General features: G+C 43.1%; 1 protein-coding gene across 2 annotated transcripts; it reads right to left on the bottom strand.

Annotated features, from left to right (window-relative positions):
* Positions 1 to 3,681: 3,681 nt before the first annotated feature.
* Positions 3,682 to 27,011, bottom strand: socs7 (suppressor of cytokine signaling 7). 2 transcript variants are annotated; one of them, XM_049572325.1, is made up of 10 exons: positions 25,124 to 27,011; positions 24,115 to 24,194; positions 20,131 to 20,235; positions 17,525 to 17,659; positions 17,194 to 17,339; positions 16,370 to 16,538; positions 12,891 to 13,019; positions 10,013 to 10,148; positions 9,445 to 9,588; positions 3,682 to 7,622 (listed from the first exon to the last, which is right to left on the bottom strand). In XM_049572325.1, exons 1-9 carry the CDS (start codon positions 26,677 to 26,679, stop codon positions 9,468 to 9,470), a joined length of 2,577 nt encoding a protein of 858 aa, XP_049428282.1. In that variant the 5' UTR covers positions 26,680 to 27,011; the 3' UTR covers positions 3,682 to 7,622; positions 9,445 to 9,467. The 2 variants fall into 2 exon arrangements, with proteins under 2 accessions (XP_049428282.1, XP_049428283.1); XM_049572326.1 differs by lacking the exon at positions 17,525 to 17,659.
* Between the last annotated feature and the right edge of the window lie 487 nt (positions 27,012 to 27,498).

The following is a 27,498-nucleotide window of genomic DNA, read 5'->3' as shown; positions in this document are numbered from 1 at the left end:
TTGTATAAATGTTTGGGTCATTTATAACAAAACATACTTTTTTATAAGCACTTCATAAGTTTTGTGTGTAAAACTCTTAATTTGTAAAGTAACTAAAGCTGTCAGATAATTGTAAAAGAGTGGAAGTGGAAAGAGACATGAAAAGACTCAATTGAAGTACAAGGACTTCACAGTTGTATTTGTAAGTGCAGCACATGAGTAAATGTAGTGAGTTACAGTCCTCCACTGCCTGGCTCAAACATGCGTGGTATGCAAGCTGTTGTCAATTGAATCCTATTGTTATTCAATACAACCCACACAATAGGGTGCACTGCTGCAGCTTGACCCTACAAGGCTCTTTGATTTTTGGTCACAACATTATCTGATGAACTGACCTTAAACCTTAAACTGAAAACAGTGTTTCGTGATTATTTTTCCACACAGATTATTCAAATTCAGACCACATCTGAACACTGAGGACTTGATACTGGTCACGACCCAACGAGAGAGGCTGACATGATCCCAGCTTTCCCCCTGTAGAGGAAATGTTCCAGTCGTGGCTCTCAGTCCCATCTGTCGTCCACATCCGCTGAGCTGGCCTCCAGCACTTTCAGCCAACATGCAGGCTAACGTTGAGCTGTCCCTCTTTCTCATTGGCTCACTCCCCGTGACTCTTTTCACATCCACAATGCATGCAGGGCCTTTTCATATACAAGCTTTTTTTTCCCCCCCAAAGAGTGCACTTGACCTTATTCACCACACAGTCGTCTCTGTTTCTCCCCAGTGCATCCTCTCCCTGCATCACTGCGAGTTTTTTTCTAAGTGCTTGGGAAACGAGAGTCCTGCTTTTAGCTAAAGCACTTTCTCCCTCTTCACCTCAAGTGTGCTGTAGTTAGCGGTGGAGGATGCAGATACTGTCTATCACCTTCTCCCCAGGCACCTCTGTGGAGAGCCTCAGAGACAGAGAGCTGCATAATTTAACTTGGATATCTCACTTTTTTTTTCACTTAGCAGGCTTCATGAGCGAGTCAAAGCGTTAGCTGGAGAGTATTCAGCCTTAAACATTTCAAAGTGAATAGCTGGCGTTAAAAAATGAAACACTTTCTATGCTGAGAAACCTCCACCAGAAACTGTTAAGCATCTTAACTGTGTTAAGTCACAGAGCTGCATTCATGTCATACATGTATGCTAATACTGGCTATTAGATGGTGTTGCAATCGCTTGGAAAATAAACATTCTAGAGCTGAAATGATCAGTTAATTAAAGATGGAGTCCATTAACAGGAATTTAACTGATTGAACTGGTTATTCAATTAAGTCATTTTTTATGGAAAAAGGGAGAGAAATGCCTCTCCAATGTAAAGATCAGTTTTCCTAAGGTTACTATTGAAATATAAAAGGTAAGTGATCACTAGTTACTGTACTAGGTGTGGAGGAAAAAATCAATACAGCATAGTATTGCAATATATTTGTGTGGCAATATCATATTGTCACACAGTGCCAAGTATCGATTTTTTAATTATATAAATTAAAGAGATAGTGCACCCAACAATGAAAATTCAGCCATTATCTACTCACCTGAGGGAGGCTCAGGTGAAGTTTTAGAGTCCTCACATCACTTGCAGAGATCCAAGGGGAGAGGAGGTAGCAACACAACTCCACCTAATGGAGGCTGACGGCGCCCCAGATTCAAACGTCCAAAAACACATAATTGAAACCACAAAATATCTCCATACTGCTCGTCCGTAGTGATCCAAGTGTCCTGAAGCCCCGACATAAAAAGTTGTTTGGAAAAACGTCATTTCAACTCTGTTTTTAGCCTCATTGTAGCCTGCAGCTCTGACTGCTTCCCTGTGCGCCGCTTCAGGACACTTGGATCACTACGGACGAGCAGTATGGAGATATTTTGTGGTTTCAGTTATGTGTTTTTGGACGTTTGAATCTGGGGCGCCATCAGCTTCCATTAGGTGGAGTTGTGTTGCTACCCCCTCTCCCCTTGGATCTCCACAAGGGATGTGAGGACTCTAAAACTTCACCTGAGCCTCCCTCGGCATATGGATAAGTAGATAATGGCTGAATTTTCATTTTTGGGTGCATTATCCCTTTAATAATATGACAAATATGACCTTGTTATTTCATTCAGGAGAGACAGAAGAATGAAATAAAGGTGGAGTTTAATGTGAAATATAAGTGTACAGAAGTGTACAGTGCTGATAAGATTTAACAAAAGTTTTTGGCACTCGGACACCAGAGGGAGATTATTTGTGATTGTGGGACATCTGTGCAGCAGCAAGATAAATCCCCCCATGGAGTCTAGACACTGGTGGAGGTGGTGGTGGTGGTGGAGGTGGCTGATGACTTTGGGTGGTGACAGCAGCAGCATGAAAGGACTGTAGGCAGAAAAAGAACCATATTTAAAATGAGGAGCAGTGAGATGATAGGCTGATGGAGAGGGTGTCATTGTGCTATTGGCTGATTGTGAATCCTCTGGCGATTGCAGCCAACTTCACTGTATCACATTATCACAACGATAATGCAGCTGGATGAACTGAGATTGATTTATCTTGACGTGAAATGTAACACACATCAAGTTGCTCAGCTGTGTCACACCGCCTCTGGTATGATGAGGTTGGCCTATTCAATTTGAACAGCTTGTACTCGTCTTCTACACAGTTCTGTAGAAGTTTCACCTGTTGGAGGCCGTTGAGCCGTGCAGCATCTGCATGGGCAAGTGTGGCTTCCATGGTCAGTGTAGCAGCTTTGGTTGGTTATAATGGATGGTGCATGCTGCCGCAGACATGTCTCCCCACTTCTGAGTCTCACGTATTTCAGCCGCACCTTACAAATTGGGACATCAAATGATTTTGAACCCATTTTAGGTGGCAGGAGAGGAAACTAGTCATCGTCAACATTTGTTGTGTTATGGTTTCAGAATGACGAACACAGTTGGAGAACATTTAGATGCAAAATAGGACGTAGGCTCTACAAGATGATTGTTTTACCTTGGCACCTATCATGTTTTTTTCCAAATGACGTACAGGATTTTAGGCATTCTATATTAAAAATGCCTTGAAAAAATGTGCATATAGCTGCTGTAAATGGGGAAATATCTTCCCAGGTGACATCATTTACAGCACCTGGCTCCGCCCCTGAGTCAACTTTGGCTCTGAGAACTAACGGCATTAATATTTTTTTTTTTTTTTTACTATTTTTGGACATTTCAAAGAACAAACAAATGATCAACAATGTATTCAGGGTATAAATTGAAATTTAAAATAAAAATTAGTTGCAGCCATGAAACACTGGCAGCTTATTTAACAGATTTCAGTCACAAAATTATGTTCCTTATGGCATAGAGGTCATGGAGCAGGTTTTGGAACCTGCAGGAAGAAACAAGTCTTTGTCAAGGACTATGCCACTTTGGAAATACATACTTTTGACAGTTTTGACCTTCATGTTAAGAAAGAGAATGTTTAGACATTATATCTAAACAGTTAAATAATTAAATGTTTTAAAACATTTTTCTGGGAGTTTGGATTTGGACATATGACCCCAATATCTCTAATATTCTGGTGTCAGCCCCAGTGGGACCAACCACTGATAAGGGTTGTTATTTTATTATAAAACCATGAAACATTTTCAGACTTCCAACAGCAGAAACATCATATCATTAAAGTATTCCAACTGAAAAATGATGCCACACACCAATGTTTATTTTTCTTTTTTTACTGAAATCGCTGAGCCAGTAGTCAGCTTCAGGGTACTGAGAAATAGAATGAGCAAAATACACCTGGGCATTTCAACAAATAAAACTGACAGATAGAGATGAGTCAGATGAGGCAGATATACACACTCTGAGGCAGGGCATTATGGGAAAAACAAGGCTCCTAAACTCCCAACACAGTAGTGTCGAATATTTCTTTGTTTTGTTTTTGCAGATGTAAGTTAACTTCATGTTAGTTTTGCAACTCTCGTGTTTAAATCCATTTAAATAATTTCAATAATTTTAATTATCTAAGAGACATCAGCATAAGTGCATTAGTCATAAATAAAAATAAAATAAATATTTTATCATAAGCGACATGGCTCCACCTTAAATTCCAATGAATCAAACTGTGTTTGTTTTATAAATTGCATTTCTGAAGATAATTTTTCTTTGGTGTATTTTCCCCTGTTACTGTAAATATCTCTTCAAATGTAAACAGCAACTACATGTGCTGAAATAATGTAATATCAGAGCAACAAATAATGTCCCAACAGGAGCCTCAATAGACCAGAATGCACTGCATCTCCAGGACACGTTGTGCTGTGAGTACTGGACGCAGCTCAGTGTTTATGAACTAGTTGGGCAGAAGCCTAGTGATGTTCATGTGACTTAAAACTACAACCTGTTTATAAAAGTTGCCAAGAGGCATCCTGGGAAGTGTAGGAAATCAGTACAACACTGCATTCCACACCTGCTGCGACGTACTGGACATCTGAAACTGACATCTAGTCTGAAGGTAGCGTCTGTGGGAACACACAAAGCAGCAGGACACTCAACATTACATTTTGTTGTTGTTTCTCATTTTTTTGTTTGTTTGTTTTTGTTGTAACAACAACGACAATGACTGTGACCATTTTTCCCACTGAACAGAGGTCAGATGTTGTTGAGCGTGTTTGGTGACTGAATGTACATCAATATACGATCCACCACAATAGAGGAGTGACATCAAAACAAGAGGAAGTAACGCTACTTTTTCCCCGAAGATATTTCTGCTTGTTACGTCTTGGTGATGCTGAAGGCTGTGATTTGGTTTGTTTGGGTTTGTTCAGGGATTCACATGGATCTGTTGTTGTGCTCACTGAAGGCTGTTTGTGCCTGTTGGACAGACAACTGAACAATCTGAGCTTTGTAGGCGAGATTAAAAATGGGAGACATCATCTTTCTACATGGTGAGCTGGCGACATCCAGGAAGATAGTGACGGAAATGTGGCAGCAAGGACAGATGAGACTGACCAGGTGTCCCAAGTGGACTTAAAGGGCAACTTTGGTATTTTTCAACCTGGACCCCATTGTCTCATTCTTATGTGTTTAAGTGACTAATCTTGACAACAGTTTTTGAAACTGGTCCAGTATTTAGTGAGACCGCCTCAGCTGGCAGCAGCTAAACAGGTTGCAGTGTTAACACTTGGGGCAATTGTGCATCATCAATTTACATCCACTAAATGTGCTTGTTTTGCCACTGACAGGCGCATATTGTTATATTAAGTGTCTGACAACATGATTGAAAAACCCCCTGATGAGATAGACAGATAGTTTAAGAGTGAGGTCCTTTGTGTTTAACCAAAAACAGCCTTGAAATGGCCGCTGCTAATGCCACCAAACTCCATTTAAATAAACAGTAATTTTATTATCATAAAACATGCTTCATTCAAAATCCCGCAAAACAAAATAAAACTCACAAAAGCTGTCTTTGTTTGTCTTTCCACTCTTCCGACATTCGCCAGCTCCAGTTTGGTTGACATAAACCCTCAATTAACCCGGTTAAATCTAAAAATATGATGGCTCTATACACACTAAAATTGCTGTTTATTTAAATGGAGTCTGGTGGGTTTGACAAAGGCAATTTTGGGGCTGTTTCAGGTCAAACAAAAAGGATCTTACCCTTTACCGTAAAGGTCTATCTCTGTAACGATCCTTTCTATAATGTTGTCAGACACAACTAATAGTTTGAGCTGTTTATTGCAACAACAAACACTTCATAGTCAACATACACTGAGGGCGCACAATTGCCCCATGTGATTACATTGCAGCCTGCTTCGTTGCTGCCAGCTGCAGTCCTCTCACTCAAGACTGGACCGGTTTCAAGTCGAGACGGAACCGGTCGAGACTGACAAATACCAAAGTTACCCTTTGAAGGAATACTTCACCCACAAAATGACCATTTGTGTATCCATTACTCAACAGTGAAGTCGTGAAGAAAACTTTGATTTTCTCTCATGCCTCCACAGGGAACGGAGAACTACAACTCGTGTAGTATAATCCATTCCATATTCAACCGCTTATCTGTAGCGGGGTTGTAGGGGCAGCAGGTTGAGCAAAGTATTCCAGACGTCCCTCTCCACAGCAACAATTTCCAGCTCCTCCTGGAGGACCCCAAGGTGTTCCCAGGCCAGATGAGACATGTTATCCCTCCAGTGTGTTCTGGGTCTGCCCCGGGGCCTCCTACCAGTTGGACGTGCCTGGAACACCTCTAACAGGAGGCACCCAGGAGGATCCTGATCAGATGCCTGAACCACCTCAACTGACCCCTTTCGACGTGAAGGAGCAGCGGCTCTACTCCGAGCTCCCTCCAGATGTCCGAGCTCCTCACCCTATCTCTAAGGCTGAGCCCAGACACCCCGCGAGGAAACTCATTTCAGCTGCTCGTATCTGCGATCTCAGTATAATCCAAGTCTCATTTATCCAGTCGTATGGATACATGCGTTTTCACTAAAATGTTATGAATATGAAGCACTTCGGCTACAAGTAGTGTGCCCTCAGCTCTGCTAATGAGACTTGGATTATACTGCATTAGTTGTGTGAGAGGTTGTAAACAGATGTTTTGATATAGTTTTGCTGGCAGACGCGGGCCATGTTTACAATGTTTGCCTTTTCTAAATTCTCCAGTACCCACAGAGGCATGTGGGTAGCGCACGGTGAGTAACTGATGGACAAATGGTCACTTTACAGGTGTAGTAATCTGCCTGTTCCATCATTAGATATGGCAAATAAGGTAACTGCTACTCACAGCGTCCATGTACATTTAAAATGACATCAGTGGGACTGATACATCTCTCACTACTGATTAGTTTAAAACAAAACAAAATAGCCCCGTCTCGCAAACAGAAATCCCAATGTCAGACAAAATGTCTTAACTGAAATGACATGGCAATTTGTTCTTATAATCAGGCTTAAAAAACACAAAAGATGGAGATGTTTATGACGTATAAACGCCCAGCTGAGAGAACCAATCCACATATTTCGAGTAAATTTTATGGCTGGTATTTGTTACTGACATTAGTATTACATTAGCACTGTAGCTAATATTGTAAATTTGTTATTTCCAGGCAGAAAAGCTATTCAGGTTACCCACTATAAGATTATAGGTCCTCCAACATTGTGGCCTGACTGTCTGACTGCTCAGTGATGGGCCTCTGCTGCCCTGCCTCTGTGTGTATATCTGTCCCGAGGGCAACTTTTAATCCAAAAAACCCTCCTTTTGACAGCATGGAAGGAAAAACAAGGAAACGGCAGCAAACAACAGTTGTACAAATCGACCAGTGCATTGTGTGTTTTTAAAAGTCCAGTTCAGTAGCTTCAGGAAATTTGCAAATAAAGTTCATAATTCTCCGTTTGTTTCGAACCGACATGTTTTCGCAGGTGAGAACGTCTCTGCAGTCCCTCTGAAGACGAGGCTGAGTCCTCTGCACCTGAACGTCTCACTGACAGTTTTCCCGCCGTCCAGCTGCAAACACTCGTCCCTCTTTTTGTTAGTCCAAGTCAAGGTAGAGGCGAGGTCCATCCAAGTCCAGCTGGAGACACAGAGACATCCGGGGACTCTGATTGGCTGATGCTGGAAGACTGGCAGACCAGTGCTTATCAGTCCTCCATACAGAAACCTGGGCAGAGAGACAGGTTTCAAACAAAGATAACATAAAGATGCACTTACATGTTATCAGATATATGATAACTTCATATGAATGAACTGATACAGTCACGTGATTAAGAATAGAATAAGAAAAAGTATGTTTCCTTTGTGTATCATCACTTGAAAATAAAAATCACTGTGTTTTTGTTACCATAGAATGAGTCGTTTATATCTACATACGGAGCAGGTCCTTGTCTATAGAGATCACCATGTTGCACCGCCATGTTTCTACAGTAGCCCAGAGCAGACAAACCAAACACTGGCTCAGGATAGGGACGTTCACTATTTTGCGTCGGCCACTGTAGTTAGAAGCCCCTCTGAGCGAGAGTGTTAAATGGACTGCACTTGTATAGCACCTTTCTAGTCTTCTGACCACTCGAAGCACTTTTACACTACGTGTCACATTCACCCATTCACACACACATTCACACACTGGTGTCCGAGGCTACCACACATGGTGCCACCTGCTGCTCAGTAACCATTCACAAGCTCTCACAGACTGATAGAACACCCATTGGGAGCGAGTTGGGGATTTCAGTATCTTGCCCAAGAATACTTCTACATGCAGACTGGAGGAGCCGAGGATCAACGACCCGCTATATCTCTGAGACACAGCCGCCCCCAGTGTCGCAAAAACACTGATTTTCTGCTTTATTCAGTGTTTTTACTGGTTTTAATCACCCAGTCTGTTTGTTTTGGAGACGAAGAGACCCCTGCGGCTAATTCGGGCCGGTAAAAACCTCCTGAACAATGAACACTGAAGGAATTCTAACGTGAGAAGTTTCAGCTGGTTGCAATCTGCAGTCCTCACCACTAGATGTCACCAAATCCCCCTAAATCTTACACACCGACTTCTCACCACTGATCAGAGGTTAGAAAACACTTCAAAGCAACTCTGCTGTTGGCCAAATCACAAACTAACAGCAATAGCAATGATTTCTTTAAATAGCGTAGCATGTTATGCTGGAGGCAGATCATGTTTCTATCATCCATCCATTTTCATCCGCTTATCCAGGGCCAGGTCGCGGGGGCAAAGCACCCCAGACGTCCCTCTCCCCAGCCACACTTACCAGCTCCTCCTGGGGGATCCCGAGATATTCCCAGGCCAGATGAGATATATAATCCCTCCAGTGTGTTCTGGGTCGGCCCCGGGGCCTCCTACCAACGGGACATGCCCGGAGGCGCCCAACAGGCATCCTGATCAGATGCCCGAACCACCTCAACTGACCCCTTTCAACGCAAAGGAGCAGCAGCTCTACTCTGAGCTCCTTACCCTATCTCTCAGGCTGAGCCCAGCCACCCAACGGAGGAAAATCAAACTAAATCTTGTTTATCAAACATGAAACGTTTAACTAGGAACTTGATGTGCTTCTAAACCAGAAAATATAGCAAATCATTGGAAGTAAAATGTAAAAAAGGGATGATTAAATAGCAAAAAAACACAAATAAAGAACAGTAAATATTTAAATCAACTCCAGGAAAGTAAAAAGCTGACCCTAGATTGCTGTTTCGCCTCACTATATTTGCATTCTCTCTGTGCCGTGTCTGTGATTTTTGTAGCTTTCTCTCAGATGCCTGCTGCCTACAGTCTGGCACCTGGTTGTTACCTTTTTATAAGAAGAAATCCAGGCAGAGAGCAGAGTCTCTGCAGAAAAATACATCACCACGCACTTCTAGTGGGTCACTAGTAATGAAGGAGAGGGATTACCTCTGTATGAGTCCATTCATACAGAGGAAAATCCTGCACAGTATACCTTAAAGACAGAGTTCATTCACACTAGTCTCAAACTCACTTGAGCTGAGAAGATCTCTGCTGCTACGTCTGCGACTCGGCCTCTTGCTCCGCTCCCACCGCCCTCCGGATGCTCTTGATTGACAGGTACGTCTCCTCCTCGGGGTCGTAGTAATAAAACTTACTCAGGTAGGATATTAGTGGTCTGAAGAGAGATGATAAACATGGAGAAATAAATAAGCCAAGTGTCCCAGTGTTTGTTGTAGTAGCGCTCGTACTGCTGAATTAAACAAGAGGCTGTCGTCAACTTTATATGCTTCATTGAGAGCAAAGAGCCTCATGTTCAATCCCACAGCAAGACCAGAGTCGCTTTAATATCAAATATATAAAGAGACAAATGTTGGATGACATCTTGGAAGTCCTGAGACAACAGGCCATGAGCTCTACAATGGTTCACAACAGGTGGATATTTCAGCAGGTGGATATTTGTACTATCACATGACTCTACAGTGTGTACTCTGCCTCTCACCCAGTGTCAGCTAGGACAGGCTCCAGTCCCCCTGAACAGGTTAAGCAGTTACAGAGAATGGATACACGAATGAATGAATGACCCTGTAAGAGTGGGGTACCTGGGCAGTGGAAGCTCCTGGATGTGGTCGATGCGGACCATTTGTCGGATGCAGAAGCGACAGAGATGTTGTAGCGACTTCACGTTGCTGAAGCGAGACACAGGATACAGCAGCTGGACCGGGGTGGGAGGAAGCCCTGTAACACACACACACACACACACACACACACACACACACACACACACACACACACACACACACACAATCGGCAATCTTGTTTATTTCTGTCGTCAGTTTCAGCCGTAACTGTAAAGTTCAAAGATGTAAAGGTAAACACTGTTTGTGCTCATTTTATGTACTATGTTGCTTTGCTATCATCTTTGATTCGCCAAATTTACCGGGATGGAAGCTACACAATGTACTGCTGCGGAGGGGGGCTGCAGCAAAATATATTTTAGCCACCTAAAAAAAACTATATCAGTTTAAGTGTGTGCTTTATTTGAATATGTGCTCCGCTTTAACTTACACACTAATCAATCGAAGTAGCAGTGGACCAGCAACTCTGAGTTCTGGGCATTAAAATGATTGTTTTTGTCAATGGAGTCTGGTGGCTTTGTTATAACGATGTCAATACCCCATCAAAAAATTATACACGCTTAAACTGATATTAATTTTTTTGGTGGGTCCTTTTTTAGGTGGCTAAAAAGGAATTGATTAAGGAGGCGTTCCTTTTGGAAATTTTAAATGTATCACCATTTGACGTTTTGGGGCTCGAGCACCTTCATCAGACATGAAAGGCGTCACATGTGTTGATATGATTAAAATTTCCAAAAGGAGCAGTTTCTGGTGTGCAGACCTGCTTTTGTATTCTTGTATTTGTTTTCTGTCCAGCACCCAGTGTTTTTTATTATTTTTTTGGATGTGCATGCTATTTTTTGAGTCTTTTATGTGTGTGACACGGGAATTCTCTACTTGAATGTTATTGTAAATAAACATAGCAGTTTGGGCTATAGTTTTTTGGACAACAGTGAAGCTCTGTGACACAGAAGAAGAAGAAGATATTTCAGGGTACAGTCACTGTTTTGGTATTTCTGTGGGGTTTGTTGACAAAAAGAGAAATTTTAAATACCAACCAGACCAGTACGTATTCTTTTTAACACTAAATTAACCTAACGTTGCTGTTTTGTACTGTATTTTCTTTTTATCAAGAATATTTTTATTCAATTCTAACATGAGTACACAAAGCATATTCACAGCAGGTATTAAACTTAAAGCATATGTATGATGAGGACCAAAGCTTGAAATCAAATCACAATCCTCCCCATACCCTAACCCCCTAATAACAGCCGGAATATTGTCTGTAGGATGGTCCACCATCTCCTGGATAGTGCAAAATAAAAAAATAAAAGACAGATGAGCTAAAACTCAGGCTCAATATTAAAAAAGAGGAGGAGGGACGTCTATGTAAAAGGCAGGTTCAGAATAATGGGGTAATTAATGAGAGTACACACTGACAGAAAGCAACAGGAACAAGAAACAAACACAGAATCTTCAGTTTAACTTGAAGCATTAGAAGTATTTCAGAAAGGGGCCCCAGACCTTTTGGAATTTTTCATCTGAGTAACTAATTGAGTAGCGAATCTTTTCAAGATTAAGGCAAGACACAATGTCCTTCAGCCACTGGGCGTGAGTGGGCGGGGCAGCATCCCTCCATCTGATTAGAGCTGCCCGTCTGGCCAGCAGAGAGGCAAAAGACAGTGTGCGGTGTTGGATCAGAGTCAGGTGTACATCATCCTCTCTGGTGGTGCCAAAGAGAGCAACCAGAGGCAGGGTTTACAGGTCAAAGTTGAGGATTGAGGATAAGGATTGGAAAACATCCTTCAAGTATTTTTCAGGGATCGGACATGTCCAATACATGTGAGAGAAGCCTCACCTCTTCAACATTTGTCACAGCTAGGGTCCACATCTGGGTAAATGCATGAAAGTCTGACTTAAGACCAATGGGCTCTGTGCACGACCTTAAACTGTAATAGACGAGCTCTGTGGCGAGCACAGAGAGATGATGAGTTAACCAGTTTGAGGATAGAGTCCCACGCACTGTCCGACAATGCAGTGTTTAAATCTTGTTCCCAGGTATGTTTGATTTTGTCAAGAAGGGCGTGTCTGATCTCCGCTAACCTGTCATAGATGGCGGATATTAAATGTTTGTATGACGGGTTTAAGCAAAGAATATCATCTGCGGTGGTCATATCAGGTGTCACGGGGAAGGTATGGTTGGTATCTGAGAGTGAAGAAAATGTACTGTATTTTCTATCCTGTCATTTGTCAGTGATCTGTGCTTCCATGTTGGCCAAGACTCTCTTGCATAAAGGATACCCTGATCTCAAATTAGAAACAAGATACACTTCCTGATGTTGGCATAATGACCACCAACATCTCCAAATCCACCCAGTATCCTCCCAGTTCAGTGCTGATGTTTAAAAACTAAACTGTGAGCTGCGCTGAGTTTTAACACATCAGTCATGTAACACCTCAAAATATACACCTTCAGCTTATTCATTGATTTTGTGGTCCCAATATTACATCTCATAGCAAAACCAGGGATCTTATTTTTAAGTACAGACAGCCTTTGGCCAAGTGTTAAACGATTCTTTCATTTCTTTTTAATTTAATTCTTAATCTAATTTAACAGTACTTGAGAAAATGTATTTAGCTACTTTACACTGCCTGCTCAGAAATCATACCTAATGTTGAGGACAGACCAAGCACATTTAGATTCATTCTCACAATCATAAATGATGCACAGGGTGAATGCAGACACACAGTCAGATACATTTCCCCCTCTCCTCCGTCTCTCAGGCACTTCTCACTAAGTGGCAGCTCGCATCCATTTTTGATTGGCCCGGGGCTGCGTGCAGATTTGTGACCTATATTTTACCTGGGACTCTGGAGCGGAGGAAGTAGAGGAATTTGCCGTTCTTGGAGTGCATGATGGCTCGCTCGATGAACTCCACCACAGAGTGGCAGCGGTCCTCAAACTTCGGGTGACACCACAAGCTGAACGTCCCTGGAGGCAGAGAGAAATGTTTGCCTTTATGTGTCACATGTCGCATTTCATCATCTATAAATCACACCCACATTAATTACAAAACATATGTCTAATTACAGTAAACTTCTGTGTTTAATTAATTAGTTTAATAAAAAATATACACATACAACATACTTTTATTGGACAGCATCAAAATACAGCTCCCTATGACCACATTGACCCCAATACATGAAATAGATTTGAAGCTGTATCACTGAATAAGTAAAGTCTTTGACCTGGTGATCGTGTAAGAGGAAAAGTCAGAGGATTACCAAAAGGCAACTGAATTGATCCTCTAGGGACTGTGAATATATGATGCAAATTTCACAGTGATCTATCTAATAGCTGTCAATATTCTTCACCGTGAACCACAAATATCAACCTCAAAGTCGTTAGGATTCATCCTGTGGGGACCTTGAATATCTAAATTAAATTTCATGGCAATCTATCCAAGAGTTATTGAGATATTTAGCTTTCTTAACAATGCTAATGTGGCTAAAATCTGCCTCAAACAAATGTTTAATGTCTGATTTCAGAATAAAAGTCTCTAATCTGAACAGAAAGCCCACTATGTACAACCAGCTGACACGCAGAGAGAACAGACACATACAAATATGTTGCTGCATGTGAGTTGACTTCCTGTTGACCGCTCAGTGGTTGTTTATCTGCCCTCGATTCATGTCAGGCCACGGTGCGTTCATGCACACACGATGGTGTTGATGTGAATGTGTTGTGTCAGTCGGGGCTGCGTGTCTGAATAATGAATGTGTTTCCAGGCATGACTCTATAGCTTTATGATGGTGACTCATTAATGTAGAGCCCCGTTTATGTATGCATGTGTGTGTGTGTCTGCCCGGTTACACATGTATCTTTCATGAGTCACCGTGTTGGTTTGTCACACATGTGGCGTGTGTGCAAATATGCATGCGGTGTTGTGCGAGTTATTCATGCTTCTGTGTTGTAGTGTGACCTTATTGGATCTCTATAACGTTGAGTTTGAGTTTAGATTTATTTGTGTTCTGTTGTTTCTTCATGTGCTCTGTTGTTGTGTTCGTGTTATCGTCAGTGTGTGAAAAGCTACAACAATGTGACTATGTTTGAAAAAAAGATAAATGTAACAGAATGTGGTTATTACCTTGAAAGCATAACGTTTAGAGGTTAATTTTGAAGAGTTTCAAGTTGTCATCTTCATATGAACAACAATTACAGAGAAGCAGCCATTGGCAATTGAAAAAAAACTTCAATCTCTGGTACAAAAAATAAAACATGCAAGAAAAAAACAGAAAAAGGCAGAAAATAGTGCAGGATTTAAAAGATATGGATAAAATACAACGTATCTAAAATAAAATATATGTATTTGTAGTAGACAGGTGTAGAGGAATTGCAAAGTGAATAAACAGGAATGTAGTACATGTATATGCGTAATGAGAAGTGTGACTCTAGTGCTCTAGGCCCCGATCACACAGAAAGTGTCTTAGCAGCTGGAGACGGCTTTTTAAAATTGTTTTTAATGAGAATGAAGCTTTTTGATCGCTGTTTTAGCGTTGCTATGCGCCTTGCGTTTCTGCACTCTGGGCACCTGGCGTTCTTGCTGGGGCGCTCTGAACTCCTCAAGTTGAAAAAACATCAACTCAGAGCAGAAAAGCGCCCCACATCCTCTCCACTTTTTTCCCCACTGTCCAATCAGATGATTTGAGAGGCGGGCCTTCTGTGGTGGTCACGACAACAAGTTTACAGTTGGTGAACAATGGAGGAGAAAGTGGTGGTAGTGGTTGCTGGATACCCAGAGCTATACGGGCCGACGATAGACAGCAGGTTGTCAAACTGCCCCTGAGTCATCCTAAAATCTGCCTGTAAGCGTCCATGATGGAGGAGAAGCTCCTGGACCAACTGGTGGTACTCCCCATGATCCAGCCTCTTTTTTAGGGTCTCATGTACCCACACAGATCTCTGTTTATCTGCTGACAGCCTCTCACCTTCAACCAGAGCTACAGACAGCACCCTCTGCCTCAACATATCAGCAACTAGATACTCATTACTGCGAAATGAAAACAAAGAAATAAATAGTAAATTGATTACACGGGAAGGCTAGGGTAAGGAGGTGATGGGGCGGTTGCCTGGCAACAACAAAAAGGTGCAGCAAGCGTCTTTTTTTATTTAGAGAGTAACACAAACAAACTACCAATCGAGGCAGTGGTAGACCAGCAGCTCCCATGTCAGCGAGGGAAAATTAGATTAAGTTTAACTTTCAGTTCAGTTCATCTTTGGAAAGCACTGTCTGTTTGGGTGGTACTGAGCATACAACTGCATAACTGAGATTTGGATTATACTGCATGAGTTGTGTGAGGGTTTGTTAACAGATGTTTTGACATAGTTTTGCTGTTGTTAAACGTGGACCCTTATAACGTCAATTCATCAAGATTATTGCCATTTTTGGATTCTTTGTTCACCGTAGAGGCATACAAGACAAATAAAGTTTTCTTCACAAATTTTACGCAACATGGAGTGAGTAATAAATATACAAATGCTCATTTGGGGTTGAAGTGTTCCTTTAAGTTTTTGGTAAATCACTGTCCATGCACACAGGCTGTGCCAAAGGCTCCTCTGATCAGCTTTGTGTTGTAATAAACTAATCAAGTAAAGATAACGCAGACAGAGTTTGTTCTACCATTCACCAAAGCAAAGTCTTTATCTTAACCTCCAGACATCTGGTGTCTTGTCACATACACGCATACCAACAGTGAAGGACTCTGAGACCTTTCCATGCCCTGACGATGAAGAGTCATGCTCACATTTACACACTGTATGTCCGTATTAAATATTTTTCTACCACAGCATGTGACTACTGTTGAAAGACAGACTTGAAAAAGTGTAAACCTATACTCAAATTAATTGGAATTTACTTGAGAAAATTTCAGTCACATTCCAGGCATCACAAATGTATTGACATACAGCAAACTGCATCCACTGAGGAAGACTGTGAGAAGTGACTGAAAGCTCTTAGAGAAGAAAGTACATGAGCCTTGAGTCTTAACGTCAGACTGCTCCTGTTTCCAAGTTCAACACAGAAGTTTCACACTTATCACATAAATAGCTGCGACCACGTACGTGCATGCATCCATGCATTGCCCCCTCTCGCTGACTGGCATGAACAGTTAATCAGCTATCCTTTGGTCCTCCAGAGGGGGGACCAAACATGGGGACGCTAAGGAACGGTGAACACACTCATCTGTGCAGGTATCCACAAAATATTGCATGCACCTGCCGTCCATTCTGCTGTCATGTGTGGGGTTAGAGTTAGTGAACACATGTGTGCGTGTGTGTCTTACCTCGATAGTGCTCCATGCGTGTGTGGTGTGTGACTCCCTGCGACCTGAAGCTGAGGCTCAGGATGTATCGGGGGTCTGAACTGTCTCGGACCAGGAAGGATCCGTCCGGTTTCCCCTTCAGCTTCATCTCTGCGTCCTCCCAGTTCATAGGACCCCAGTACCAGCCACACTGAGGAGAAACCAGCAGAAACCTTCAGTAATCCTGTAAGAAACCAGCCTCAGCTCGGCTCTCTGATTTCTTTCTTCTCTTCTCCAAAGTTAAAACTTTCATCCAAACAAGCTAACATGCTCACTGTGATCCCAGGGTCCTCTGCTCCCCTGCTTATTATCCTCTTGATATGACACATTAGGGAGAACTTTCAACGGCCTTTATGTCCTCAGCATTTTTCCCTCAGTTAAATGTTCAATGTATGTCTCCCTGGGTTAATATGCTGAAATCATCCACCTACAGTTTATAGCCTACTGATGTTATAGTCCTTGAAACATACACCTTCAAATCTGCGAGCAAGACAGTTTTCTTGACTTTATATTTCCACAATGTCTGAACGGATTTTTATTATTCAAACTGCATTTGAAACGTCCTTCCCTCTTCGTTCTTCTGCAAGTTGAATTGTGCAGCTCAGTCTCACCAGTCTCTTACAATGCCAGTTTATATCAAGAGATACTCACGCTCATGTTCAACACAAGGCTAGAAACAACCAATAATATTAATCAATAATCAGAAACACACACACACACACACACACACACACACACACGCTCTGCACCTAAATGAATTTCATTAATGATAATGGATGAATGTAGGTGAGGAGTGAGAGTCTTACCTTCTCCAGCTCTCTCAGACTGGCGGTGAAGTTGCTGGCTTCAGACCGCCGCAGGGCGCACAACATAGGGGGCGGGGGCTGTCTGGAAGGAGGTGGAGCATCACCAGGTGATGGGGTCGAATGAGGGAGGGCCCGAAGGAAGGCGTCTAAATCAGAAGAGTGCAGAGAAATTAAAGGTGCTGCATGAAGTATTTTATGATGCCACAGCTACAGCGTTGTTTCATAAAGGATATAACCATATTTGGACGTATTTGTGGAAACCACAAGCCTCTCAGTAAACATCAAAGCAGCTGCTGACCGACAACTAGTGCAAGAAGACACGCCGTCTTACCATTGAGGCTGAGACTGTGCTGGATGGTGGCGTGGGAGGGAGGAGGAGGAGGAGGGAGAGGCAGAGGGAGGGACTGCAGGGAGGCGCCCATAACACTCACTAGGAAAGGTCCAGGCTGAGGCCCGGCTATGTCATCTGGAGGAAGGACAGGAAGGAAAGGAGAGAGCAGGGGGGGAGGAAGGAAGGAGGAAATCAAAGGCATAATGGACAGAAGGATGTAGAAAAGGAGCGAAAGGAGAGAGAAAAGATGGAGGGAAGGAAGGATACAGAGACAGGAGGTGAGGGTTGGGTGGGTGGAAGGAAGGAAGTAAGACAGGAAGGAAAGGAGAGAGCAAAGAGTCAAGGAAAGAAGGATACAAAGGCAGGAGGGAAAGATGGAAGAAAGGAGGTAGGACAGGAAGGAAAGGAAAGAGCAAAAAGGAAGGAAGGACAGGATGAAAAGGAGAAAGCAAAGATGCATGGAAGGAAGGATGCAAGGGTCAGAGAGGAGAGGGATGGAGGGAGGGTTTAGGACAAGAAAGAAAGAAAAGAGCAAGGAAGGAGGGGCAGAAGAGAGGAGGAATGGAAGGAGGAAGGTGGGAGAGGAGGAAAGAAGAGCGAAAATAAGGGAAGGACAGGAGTGGAAGGAATGAAAAGAACATAGAAGAAAGGGAGGAGAGGAGAGGAGAGGAAAGGAAGTAACAGGAGAAAGCAAAATAAGGAAGGAAGGAGGGAAGGGCAGGAAGGCCAGGAGAGAAGAGGAAGGAAAGGAGAGAGCAAAGCAGGTGGGACGGAAGGAAGAAAGGAAGGAAGTGCAGGAGAAGAGATGAAGGAAAGGGGAGAGCAAGAAAGCAAGGAGGTATGATGGAAGAAAAGGAGAAAGCAAAACAGGAAGGAAAGAAGGACGGAGGGGCAGGAGAGGAGGAGGATGAACAAAGAAGGTAGGACAGGAAGTAAAAGGAGAGAGCAAGGAAACAAGGAGATGGCGTAGGAAGGAAAGGAGATACCAAAGCAGGAAGGCAGAAAGGAAAGAAGGAAGGGCAGGAGAGGAGATGAAGGAAAGGAGAGAGCAAAGAAGGAAGGAAGGACAGGAGAGGAGAAGAATGAAAGAAGGAGGCAGGACAAGGATAGGGAGGGAAGAAAGAGAAAAGAAAAAGAAAGCAAAGAAAGTAAAGATGGGAGGAAAGAAGAGGAAAGAGGGTTTCGGAAAGACAGAAAGAAAGGAAAGATAAAGAAAGGAAGGAACGATTGAGTTTTTCAACACCATCAGTCAGGAAGTCTCAGTTCACCAAATTAAAAGACCTTTTTCTTAATACTGCCCAATAAGATTCCTCTAATTTGTGGATTTAACTTTATCTTTTATCAACAAATCCTAAATTCCGACTCAAACCAACAGTGAATGTTTCCAACACACACACTTAACACACATAAACATGTAACTCGTGTTTATCTGCAGCCCGATACATCGTCTTCCTCTTTGCCTGGAGCTCCACTGTCATTACAAACACATCAGAGCGCTCCACTGTTGCACCGGGTGACATGTTCCTTCATCACCATGAACACACACACTGCGGTTTATTTTGACTCAGTCCCACATTCACCATCCTGCTGCCACAAATACTCACTACAGCACTAAATGTGGATTAATCCGCCACTGAAAATAGTTCCCAGCAAATGCACTACATCTCCTTTTTGTTTGATCAAATCTACAGTGAGCAGCTATTTTAGGAAACTACTGAGACTTTAAAAAATGAAGCTATATACAGTCAGGGTCGGGAAGTCGTTTTTTGTTTTGTTTTTTTAATGGGATTTTGTAGACAGTGAAAAAATATATAGAATACTGCCAACCTTTTTTTAAAGCAAGTAGATGCTCAAGTGTGGTTCATATGTAGGTCAGAAAATAACACTGGGCTTGGAGCAAAAATATGCATTTGAAAGGTCAGAGAACAGACAAGACATTAGGGGGAAAATGCTCTAACATTTAAGAAAATATTGTTTCATATTGTTTAAAATTGATTTCTAGTCACATATTCATGCATTGGTGTTGAACCCCTGGAACCCCTGATTTGCGTGTTTGGTTCCAGTGCATTTGCTGACCCAAAAAAAGACTATAATTTGATCTGAACAAAATTAGATAACGGTCAACCAAAACAAAACGCTGCATCACCCTAAAAACAAAAGCAACAAGACAAAATAAACAGACAAATACGCCCCTAAAAACCCCAAACAAAAGAATAAAAGTTGTTGTTTTCCCTCCTGTGGCACAGACTGTTTTCCTGTGAGGAGAGGCAAACTGTTTTCCTTATCGATTGAGTCGTTGCTCTCAGATTTTAAATTGAATTCTGTAGTTTGCAGCTGACCTTTCAAAGCTTCCCCAATCAGATTACAGCAGATTACAAAACTTGTCTGTGTCTGTTTTCGGAAACGCTGTGACAGAAAATAAAATGATTAAGTAAGAATATGACTGACAGAGAGAAACTGCCATGAGACAGGGTGAAGTGTAGCACTCTGTATAGTTTAGAAACGACAATTTCTGCTTTCTTACTATCATATTTATAATTTGTCTGCAGAAGGAACAAGATGAAGGAGAAACAGAAGACGAGATGAACACAAGGAGAGAAAAGTACCTAACAAACTGAGACTTCGACGTGGAGGAGGGGGAGGCGTGGGAGGGTGTGGCGTGTTCGCCCCTCGCCGCGAAATATCCACATCCACCAGAGAAACAGTCTCACCTGGAGCCAGAGGAGATGCAGAGGAGAAAAGAGGAGGAGAGGGAATGACAAGTGAGATAAAGACACCAGAGTGAGAGAAAGTACCAACAGGCGCTGGTTTGTGTTTCTGCGATTGTGTGTTGTTTTTGTCTGTGCTGCAGAGTGCCATTAAAGCTGCACCGGGCAGGATGCTTATGGAAAATTACACCCGGCTAATCAGCCTAAATCACTGCAATAAAGAAGGACATCCCATCCCGGCTAATTGAGATGCTGCAGATTCACTGTTTACCAAAGTGAAATTCTGCAGTTGGGGATGTTTTACTGGCAGGGAAAGAAACAAATTCAAGCATTAGAGCCAAATCCCCACCGTCTACTGAGCAGCAGAGAGAGCTGGACTCACCCACTTTAGATCTCTTCCTCTAGCATCTCTCTAGCTTCTTCTTCTTTGGTTGTGAGACATCACAGACCAGCTGGTAAACACGAGCACGTTTCTGCACAGGACTTCTGGGTTTTGAAGTCCCTGAGATTTAAAACAACTCACCCTGCTGGCTCCTCTGGGGGCAGCCAACGTGAAATGTTGCCTGCGTGGTGCAGCTTTAATGTTTCTGTCTAATTGGTGGTTGGGCCTGTGCAGAGCGTGTGTTTATTAAACTACAGAAATCATCACATTCAAAAAGTGGATTTAGCAAAACTGAGATCTACGAGCAATGTGGGACTCCAGAATGTGCTGCTGAGCCCTGCGGACGTTATATGGGACGATTCTCATAAAGTCAGCTAAATAATTTTTGCCAGCTGAGCTACAGACCTCCTCGCCCTTCTCTCCTAAAGGCCTTTTGTGTCTTATCTTATCTGGTGCTCCAGTTACAGAGTTAAAGGTTGCAGATTTACAAACATGTAGCATTTTTAAAGCTGAAATTCTGCCAGTTTTTGAATGACTTTTCTCACTTTTGGTTATCAGAACATTAAAGGAGCGATATGCAAAATTCAGAGCATGAATTGTCTGGACACGGTTGTCAACATGGAGGTGGCTGAGCCAGCAGCTAGCAGCTAACGGTGCTAACTCCATATGTAACAGGGTCAATCATACAGCAGTAACTTGTGTAACAAAGTCATATGTACAATTAAGTATTATAATTACACAAACTTTGTTTCATTTATTACCTGACACGCTCGGGCCTCCATAGTCAGTACATGGAACGTTTGATACTCGGTTCCTGTACCACCTAAACCAAGTATATGTCACATTTGTACATTATTTTGTCGCAGATATGTTTCTCAACAACGCCGTGGTGAATGTATGAATAAGTTTAGGCACAAAAAACGCTTGGTTATTTGGTTAAAGATCATGTTTTGGGTTAAAACATCCACATCTGGTGGGTCAAAATCCTCTGGAAAAGCAGGTAAGTGTTGATAAAAACACCTGGAATCAGTGGCTCAAACGCTGCCAGGAAACTGAAACTAACTGCAAGGAGTGTGTATTTTCGGTGACACAGGACTTTGGAGCAATGGGCATTCGTTTTTGGGATAATAGGCTGTTGGAGATATTGGCTTTCGGACCAGTGGGACATTTTTTGGACTAATGGGGCTTTGGAACAACGGCATGGCACCAAAGGAGGATGGGCACTGTGCGTCCACAAGCTGTCCTGACATCAGCGATAATCACAGATTTGGCTACACAATTATGGCAACAAAGATTATTTTGATCAATATTGAGATCTTGATTATTTAGCACAATTATTCAATGATTGTAGGGATAAAAAATATGTTTTATTGGACTTTGACATTTAAACAAACAGAGCTCTGCTTTCACTTCCATGTTGTGCTACATTCCTGCTAACCTAATAATCTTTGCATCAAAATAAGACATAAAATAAGGTCCTTCTTCACCTGAAATCAGTGCATCTCCGACACCGAATGTATTATTTACTTATTTTTAGTTATTTATTTTACAGCAGTCCTGGCAGCGTGACATGCAGCAGTGTCTCTGTCATGAATGTCTGAGCTGACACTGGGCCAGGACAGGGATTCAGTGAGGTGATGTTAGCGAAGTTACTCTTCTTGGCCTTCATGCATTTATTGTACTGCAGATTTTGGTGCTTTTTTCAGGTAGTTTACAAAGTAGTTGTTATTCTATAGTTATCTTATATGCAAAGTGCTTTTGGTTTTAAAAAGAGCTATGTAAATTATTCTTTGTTATTTTTTTTTAATGGGGTATTGTTGGAGGGAGCCTGCAGATTTTATTTGACTATTTCTCTGTGACTGTTGTCATTTGACAATAAATAGATAACTTGAAACTTGAGCTATAAAATCAGGCTAGCTAAACACTGTTAAATGCGGAGAGATGAACTTGATATCAATCTTCTCATCTAAGATGTGTGACCTACCTAACTTGAGTAAATGTCTATTTAGCCTAAAAGTCTGTAATAAAGAGTAACAGAGATTTGGTCGACCTGTCTGCAGTATTGCTGTGCAGCAAGTGGGAAAGAGTGCAAATATAAAATATCAAAAAAGGTTAAAGTATAAAAATATAGATAAACAGATATTCAATATCCACAAAGCACCACTAACAAACTCAAGTTCAACTTCCTTGGCCACGGTAATGTTAATGTATGAGTAGGGCTGGGCACAGTAGCCTAAGGTAGGTACAATGGGCCCCAGTGCATGCTGATATGACGGGCCCTAGTTCATCCTCATGAAGCTCACACACACACACACACACACACACACACACACACACACACAGAGTTTTAGGTGTATATATATATATTTCACCAACAGTCCGTCTTACTGCTGCTTTTATGCTATATCTGCTTACAGATGTGCCCAGCTTGTCAGTCTTGAAAGATTTTGCACCTAAACTAGCTGCTGTAAATTGTATCGTCTCTTTATATGATTAAACAGAGACTTGACATTGGACTAAATCAACATACTTATCACCCAGCAATCATCAGTACATATCTGTATATGACAAAACTACAAAAGAAAATAGGAAATTATTAGTTTAACAAAATGTTTTTTGTAGTTTATGCAGAATAAGAATATAATTTGTTATAGATTGACACTATATTTTACAAAAACAGGAAACCGTGATGGAGATGAGTTTTGCCTTTTTGAAGGATTAATAGAAAATGGCACAATTTTTGATTAAACGTGAGTTCATTTTCGAACACAGGCATATTTCCAGGTGGCAATCGGGCCCCTCCACGCCAAGGGCCCCAGTGCAACCATTATAATGCCCCTAGCTGGGCAGTAAATCAATATTTTATCAATGTCGTGATACGACACTAGATAGTGTCTTAGATTTTGGATATTGTAATACGCTTCTCTTTTCCTTGGTTTTAAAGGTTGCATTACAGTAAAGTGATGTATGTTTATGAACTTAGCAGACTGTTCAATTATTTGCCTTTAACCATTTTGTCATTAAATCCACATTACTCAAGATTATGGATCAAAAATTTTTGCCATATTGCCCAGGCCTTTGTAAACATGATCAAGATGCTATTTCAGAAACAGATCTGTCGACTTTTTGGTATTGGATTCAATGTTTAAGGAATTATTCAAAACATTTTTTGCACACTTGCCAAACACTAAGTTACAGCTCCACAATTGTGATGATGCTGCTTTTCTGTTTTATGTGACAGTAAGCTGAATATTTGAGGGGTTTGGATTGATGATTAGGAGATAAAAAAACGATTTCAGGATGTCACCATGAGATTTAGGAAATGTTGATGGATGTTTTTCTTCTTTTTCGGACATTTTATAGATGAAACGAATCAATAACAAAAATAATCTTTAGGTGCAGAGAGTTTGGAGTGTCTTGTGTCAGGGGGAGTTTTATCTGTGGAGGAAAGCATTTCTGAGGGAACCAGGGTTAGAACCAAAGCAGAGCGCAGCCCTTACCAGTGAAAGCAGATAGGGAGGCAGAGAGGGAGGCGGGGGAGAAGGCACTGTGGGCCCTGGTCAATCTGGGCTGGCTGTGGCTGCAGGACAGACATCAAGACAGACAGAATAAGAGGAACATGAGAGGAGAGTTAGAGTGCAGAGAAGAAGAAGTGCTGCAGAGGTTCAGAAAATTAGCTTTTCGGTATGAGTGCAGTTTTGGGTCCTGCAGCTTTTTTACTTTTTCTGTTTGATGCTCTCAGCTCTGGCAGTCAAGACTTCTGAAGCTATGTTTTTTTAATCATATGAGTGTGCTGCTGTGAATAATGACTAAGCAGTGAGAAGGATAGAGGGTGACAAGCCACAAAGGTTTGAAACATCTCTGCATCTAATAACATGCAGCACTTGAAAAAGTTCTTGGGTGTCTGGGAGAAGGCCGATAAGCCGCCAGTTGAAGGAGTTAATTCAAGCCATTAGAAACCAGTGAGTGCACAGCTTATAACAAAAATAAAGTCCACAGCAGAATGACAACAACTTGGAGAGGAATCAACATGTCTGGACTCTGAATGAGTCTTCAAAACAGTGACTGGAATCAAAATGCATTGCTTCTTTTAAAATATTGAACACGTCTTCTGCACATCAGATCAGTCTGAGGTTCCTTGCATGACTTCCTGTTGCCTGTAGCTATCTTTCTGACCTACATATTGGAAAACAATCAGATCTTTTTTACTTCATTTCCCTTTTATGGACCCCCATTTTGGCCAGATCTAATTACCAATCAAAACACAACAGAGGAAACTGATGAAAGAACACTTGAAAGCAGAAATATTGGACATATTTCTGGTGATGTAACACTGCTGATTTTGCAGTGTTACACCAGTTCAGATCTTGGCCTTGATTACTCCCCTGGAATGATTTCCCATGTGTCATCCATGCAAGCAAGCGTTATCTTCCTCTCACTTATTGTGGGAAATAAGAATATTAAATTGCAATGATGTTAGACTGTTTAGGTTCATGTGGAAGGGCTCACCTGTCTGTGTCCTGCTCAGCACCAGCTGTGCTCGCCATGTCCACCAGACTCCCGGCAGAAGATACTGAGTAGGTCACCGAGGGCCTCTTGTCCAGCAGGTGATTGGAGCCGCTGCAGCTTTTAGTTCGGAACAGTTTACTCAGGCGGATCTTTAACGAGCCCTTTTTGGACTTCCCTGGAACTTTGAGCGTCTTTTCCCCACCCGCGGCCCAGCCCGTGGGAGTCCGTGGCGCACTGGCGCACCGCTCCGGCCGCCTTCTGGGTGTCGACGCCTGGCTCAGGTTTGGGCTCGTGGCCCAAGGTGAGCTCTGGACCGGTGTAGATGACGGTGACGTGACTGAAACCTGGGCGACAACCTCTGAATCCCCGGAGCTTACCTGCGAGAGTCGACTGGCTAAGTTCCCGTGGAGGCTGCACACCTGCGCGCCAAGGTGCGCCGCTGCCGCCGCCTCGGTCGCCGCCGGGGCCATCCCCTCCACCTGCCGCCTCAGCTCCGCTTGGAAACTGCTGATGGAGAAAGTCCCGGACATTTTCTGAACTATTTCTCGTTTCCTGTTGAGTAAAAACTCGCGGCGTACGTTCTCGTCGTCCGGCTCACCCTCCGGGCACTCGTCCATGCCCAGGCCGGCAACATCCCCGCTCCCCAGCCCCTCCAGGACCAACAAAGCATCGCTGGTCTCTGTGGGGTCATCCCCGGGCTCCACTCCCCCTCCTGCCGGCCTGTGTGCGCCCTGACACGAACACTGCGGGAGCTCCCCTGCTTTGAGCAGCATCTTGGGTACCGCACCGACCCCCAGCTCCCCGAACCGCCGGGCCAGCTCAAACACGGCTCCCTCTCTGTCCCTGGAGGCGCATCCCCATTTAGAGTCAATCACGGTGAGAGGGTTGGATCTCTCCGTCAACAAGGGCCACTCGGGTGGGGTAGTGATGAGTCGGTGCCGGCGGCAAAGCTCCGCAGCTCCCTGCATCTCCGCGGTAACGGAGACCGGCGGATGCGCTCCCCATGTCCGGTCCAGCAGGTTCTGCTGCTGCTGAACGTCTCCGGGGCTCATAGTGTTGTTATTGACAGCCGGGCCGGTGCATCCAGACCCCGGGCTCTGGTCCAAACCCAGAGCATCCCTCGGCTGATTCCGACGGTCTAATTCTAAAATCCCTTCTCCGTTCCGCATTATATTGGAGAAGACCAGCAGCTGAGGCCGTAGGCCGGGGCTGGGAGCGAAGTCAAAGCCCTGGGCCTCCATGGGGCTCTGCGGCGGAGGAGGCGCGGACAGCGGGGCTCGGCTCTCCGTCACCCCGGTGTCAGGTGCAGCCGTGCCCTCGCCGCTCGGCTGGGCTTTGTTCAGGCGGCTGCTGGGATGCTCGAGGCCCGCCGTCGGATCTCGGCTGATATCCAACCCCGCTTTGACGCCGCTGTGAGCCAGGACCTCCTTCCCCAGCCCTGCCACCACTCCTCCCGGCGGCAGATTCCCGTTTTCCGCGTCCAAGCGGTCATCCTCGGCCGCGGAAACCAGGCGCATCAACACGAAATCGGGCGACATATCCTGCGCGTTGTTCATAATTATTCCTCAGGAGCGCGAAACGAGAATTATTAGGCGATCTGCTCTTCACATAGCTAACCGCGGAGATCTCTTTCCTATAATAAAGAAAGGGCCAAGCCGCCGCTGCCTCCCATAAATAGGCTATGAGCGAAAATGCCAAAAAATATATCAGGCGATTTTTTCATCCTCCTCCTCTACGACAGCACAGCATCCATCTGTCAAATACTGGGGAAATGAGTGCAGTTTGCTCCCGGCAGCAGGCGGACCCCTGGGTCAGACATGCGGTCTGATTTGAGTAGAATAAAAGCCAGTAGAGTCTCCGGTCAGTGACCACAGTCTGCCTCTGTGTTCCCAGCCAGGCCCCACCCGCTCCTCCTCCGCTCAGCCCATAATACCACTTTATGAGCGCCGATGATGGGAACTATAAATTAGTCTGTGGCGTTTTAATATCACAGGGCTATACCTGATTCAGCCCCACATCTCAACAGCTGATTTCTGTTTTCATTCTTTAAAACAGGACAAAGATATTAACTGATAAAAATACTGTATTCATCTTTTACTATTTCTATAATATTCATTCAGGAATCAGCATCCTGTGTGTTCCTGCAGTGCAGCTGCAGGTTTACATGTCATTGGTTTTATCTGCTGTGCTATAATATTTCTAAATCATAATACTCATCTATTTTTTTAACCTTGGTATGTCTCATTTATTTGCATTTATTTATTTCTTGCAAACAAACATAACCCAAGTGCAAAGTTCATATTACTCTAAACTGCATCAACATATTTTATAAGCAAATTCAAATAGAATATTTGGTGAGATCAATATCTTCATTA

Source organism: Epinephelus fuscoguttatus, linkage group LG3 (genome assembly GCF_011397635.1).
Source record: "Epinephelus fuscoguttatus linkage group LG3, E.fuscoguttatus.final_Chr_v1".
Lineage (NCBI taxonomy): Eukaryota > Metazoa > Chordata > Actinopteri > Perciformes > Serranidae > Epinephelus > Epinephelus fuscoguttatus.
This window is presented reverse-complemented; position numbering and strand designations above follow the sequence as displayed.

Coding starts and splice junctions, on each gene's coding strand:
- socs7 (XM_049572325.1), bottom strand. CDS start 26,679: ATGAACAACGCGCAGGATATGTCGCCCGATTTCGTGTTGATGCGCCTG. Junction 16,539..17,193: donor GTCTGAGAGAGCTGGAGAAG/GTAAGACTCTCA, acceptor GTTTCTCCTCAG/TGTGGCTGGTACTGGGGTCC. Junction 10,149..12,890: donor CCTCCGCTCCAGAGTCCCAG/GTAAAATATAGG, acceptor TGTGTGTTACAG/GGCTTCCTCCCACCCCGGTC.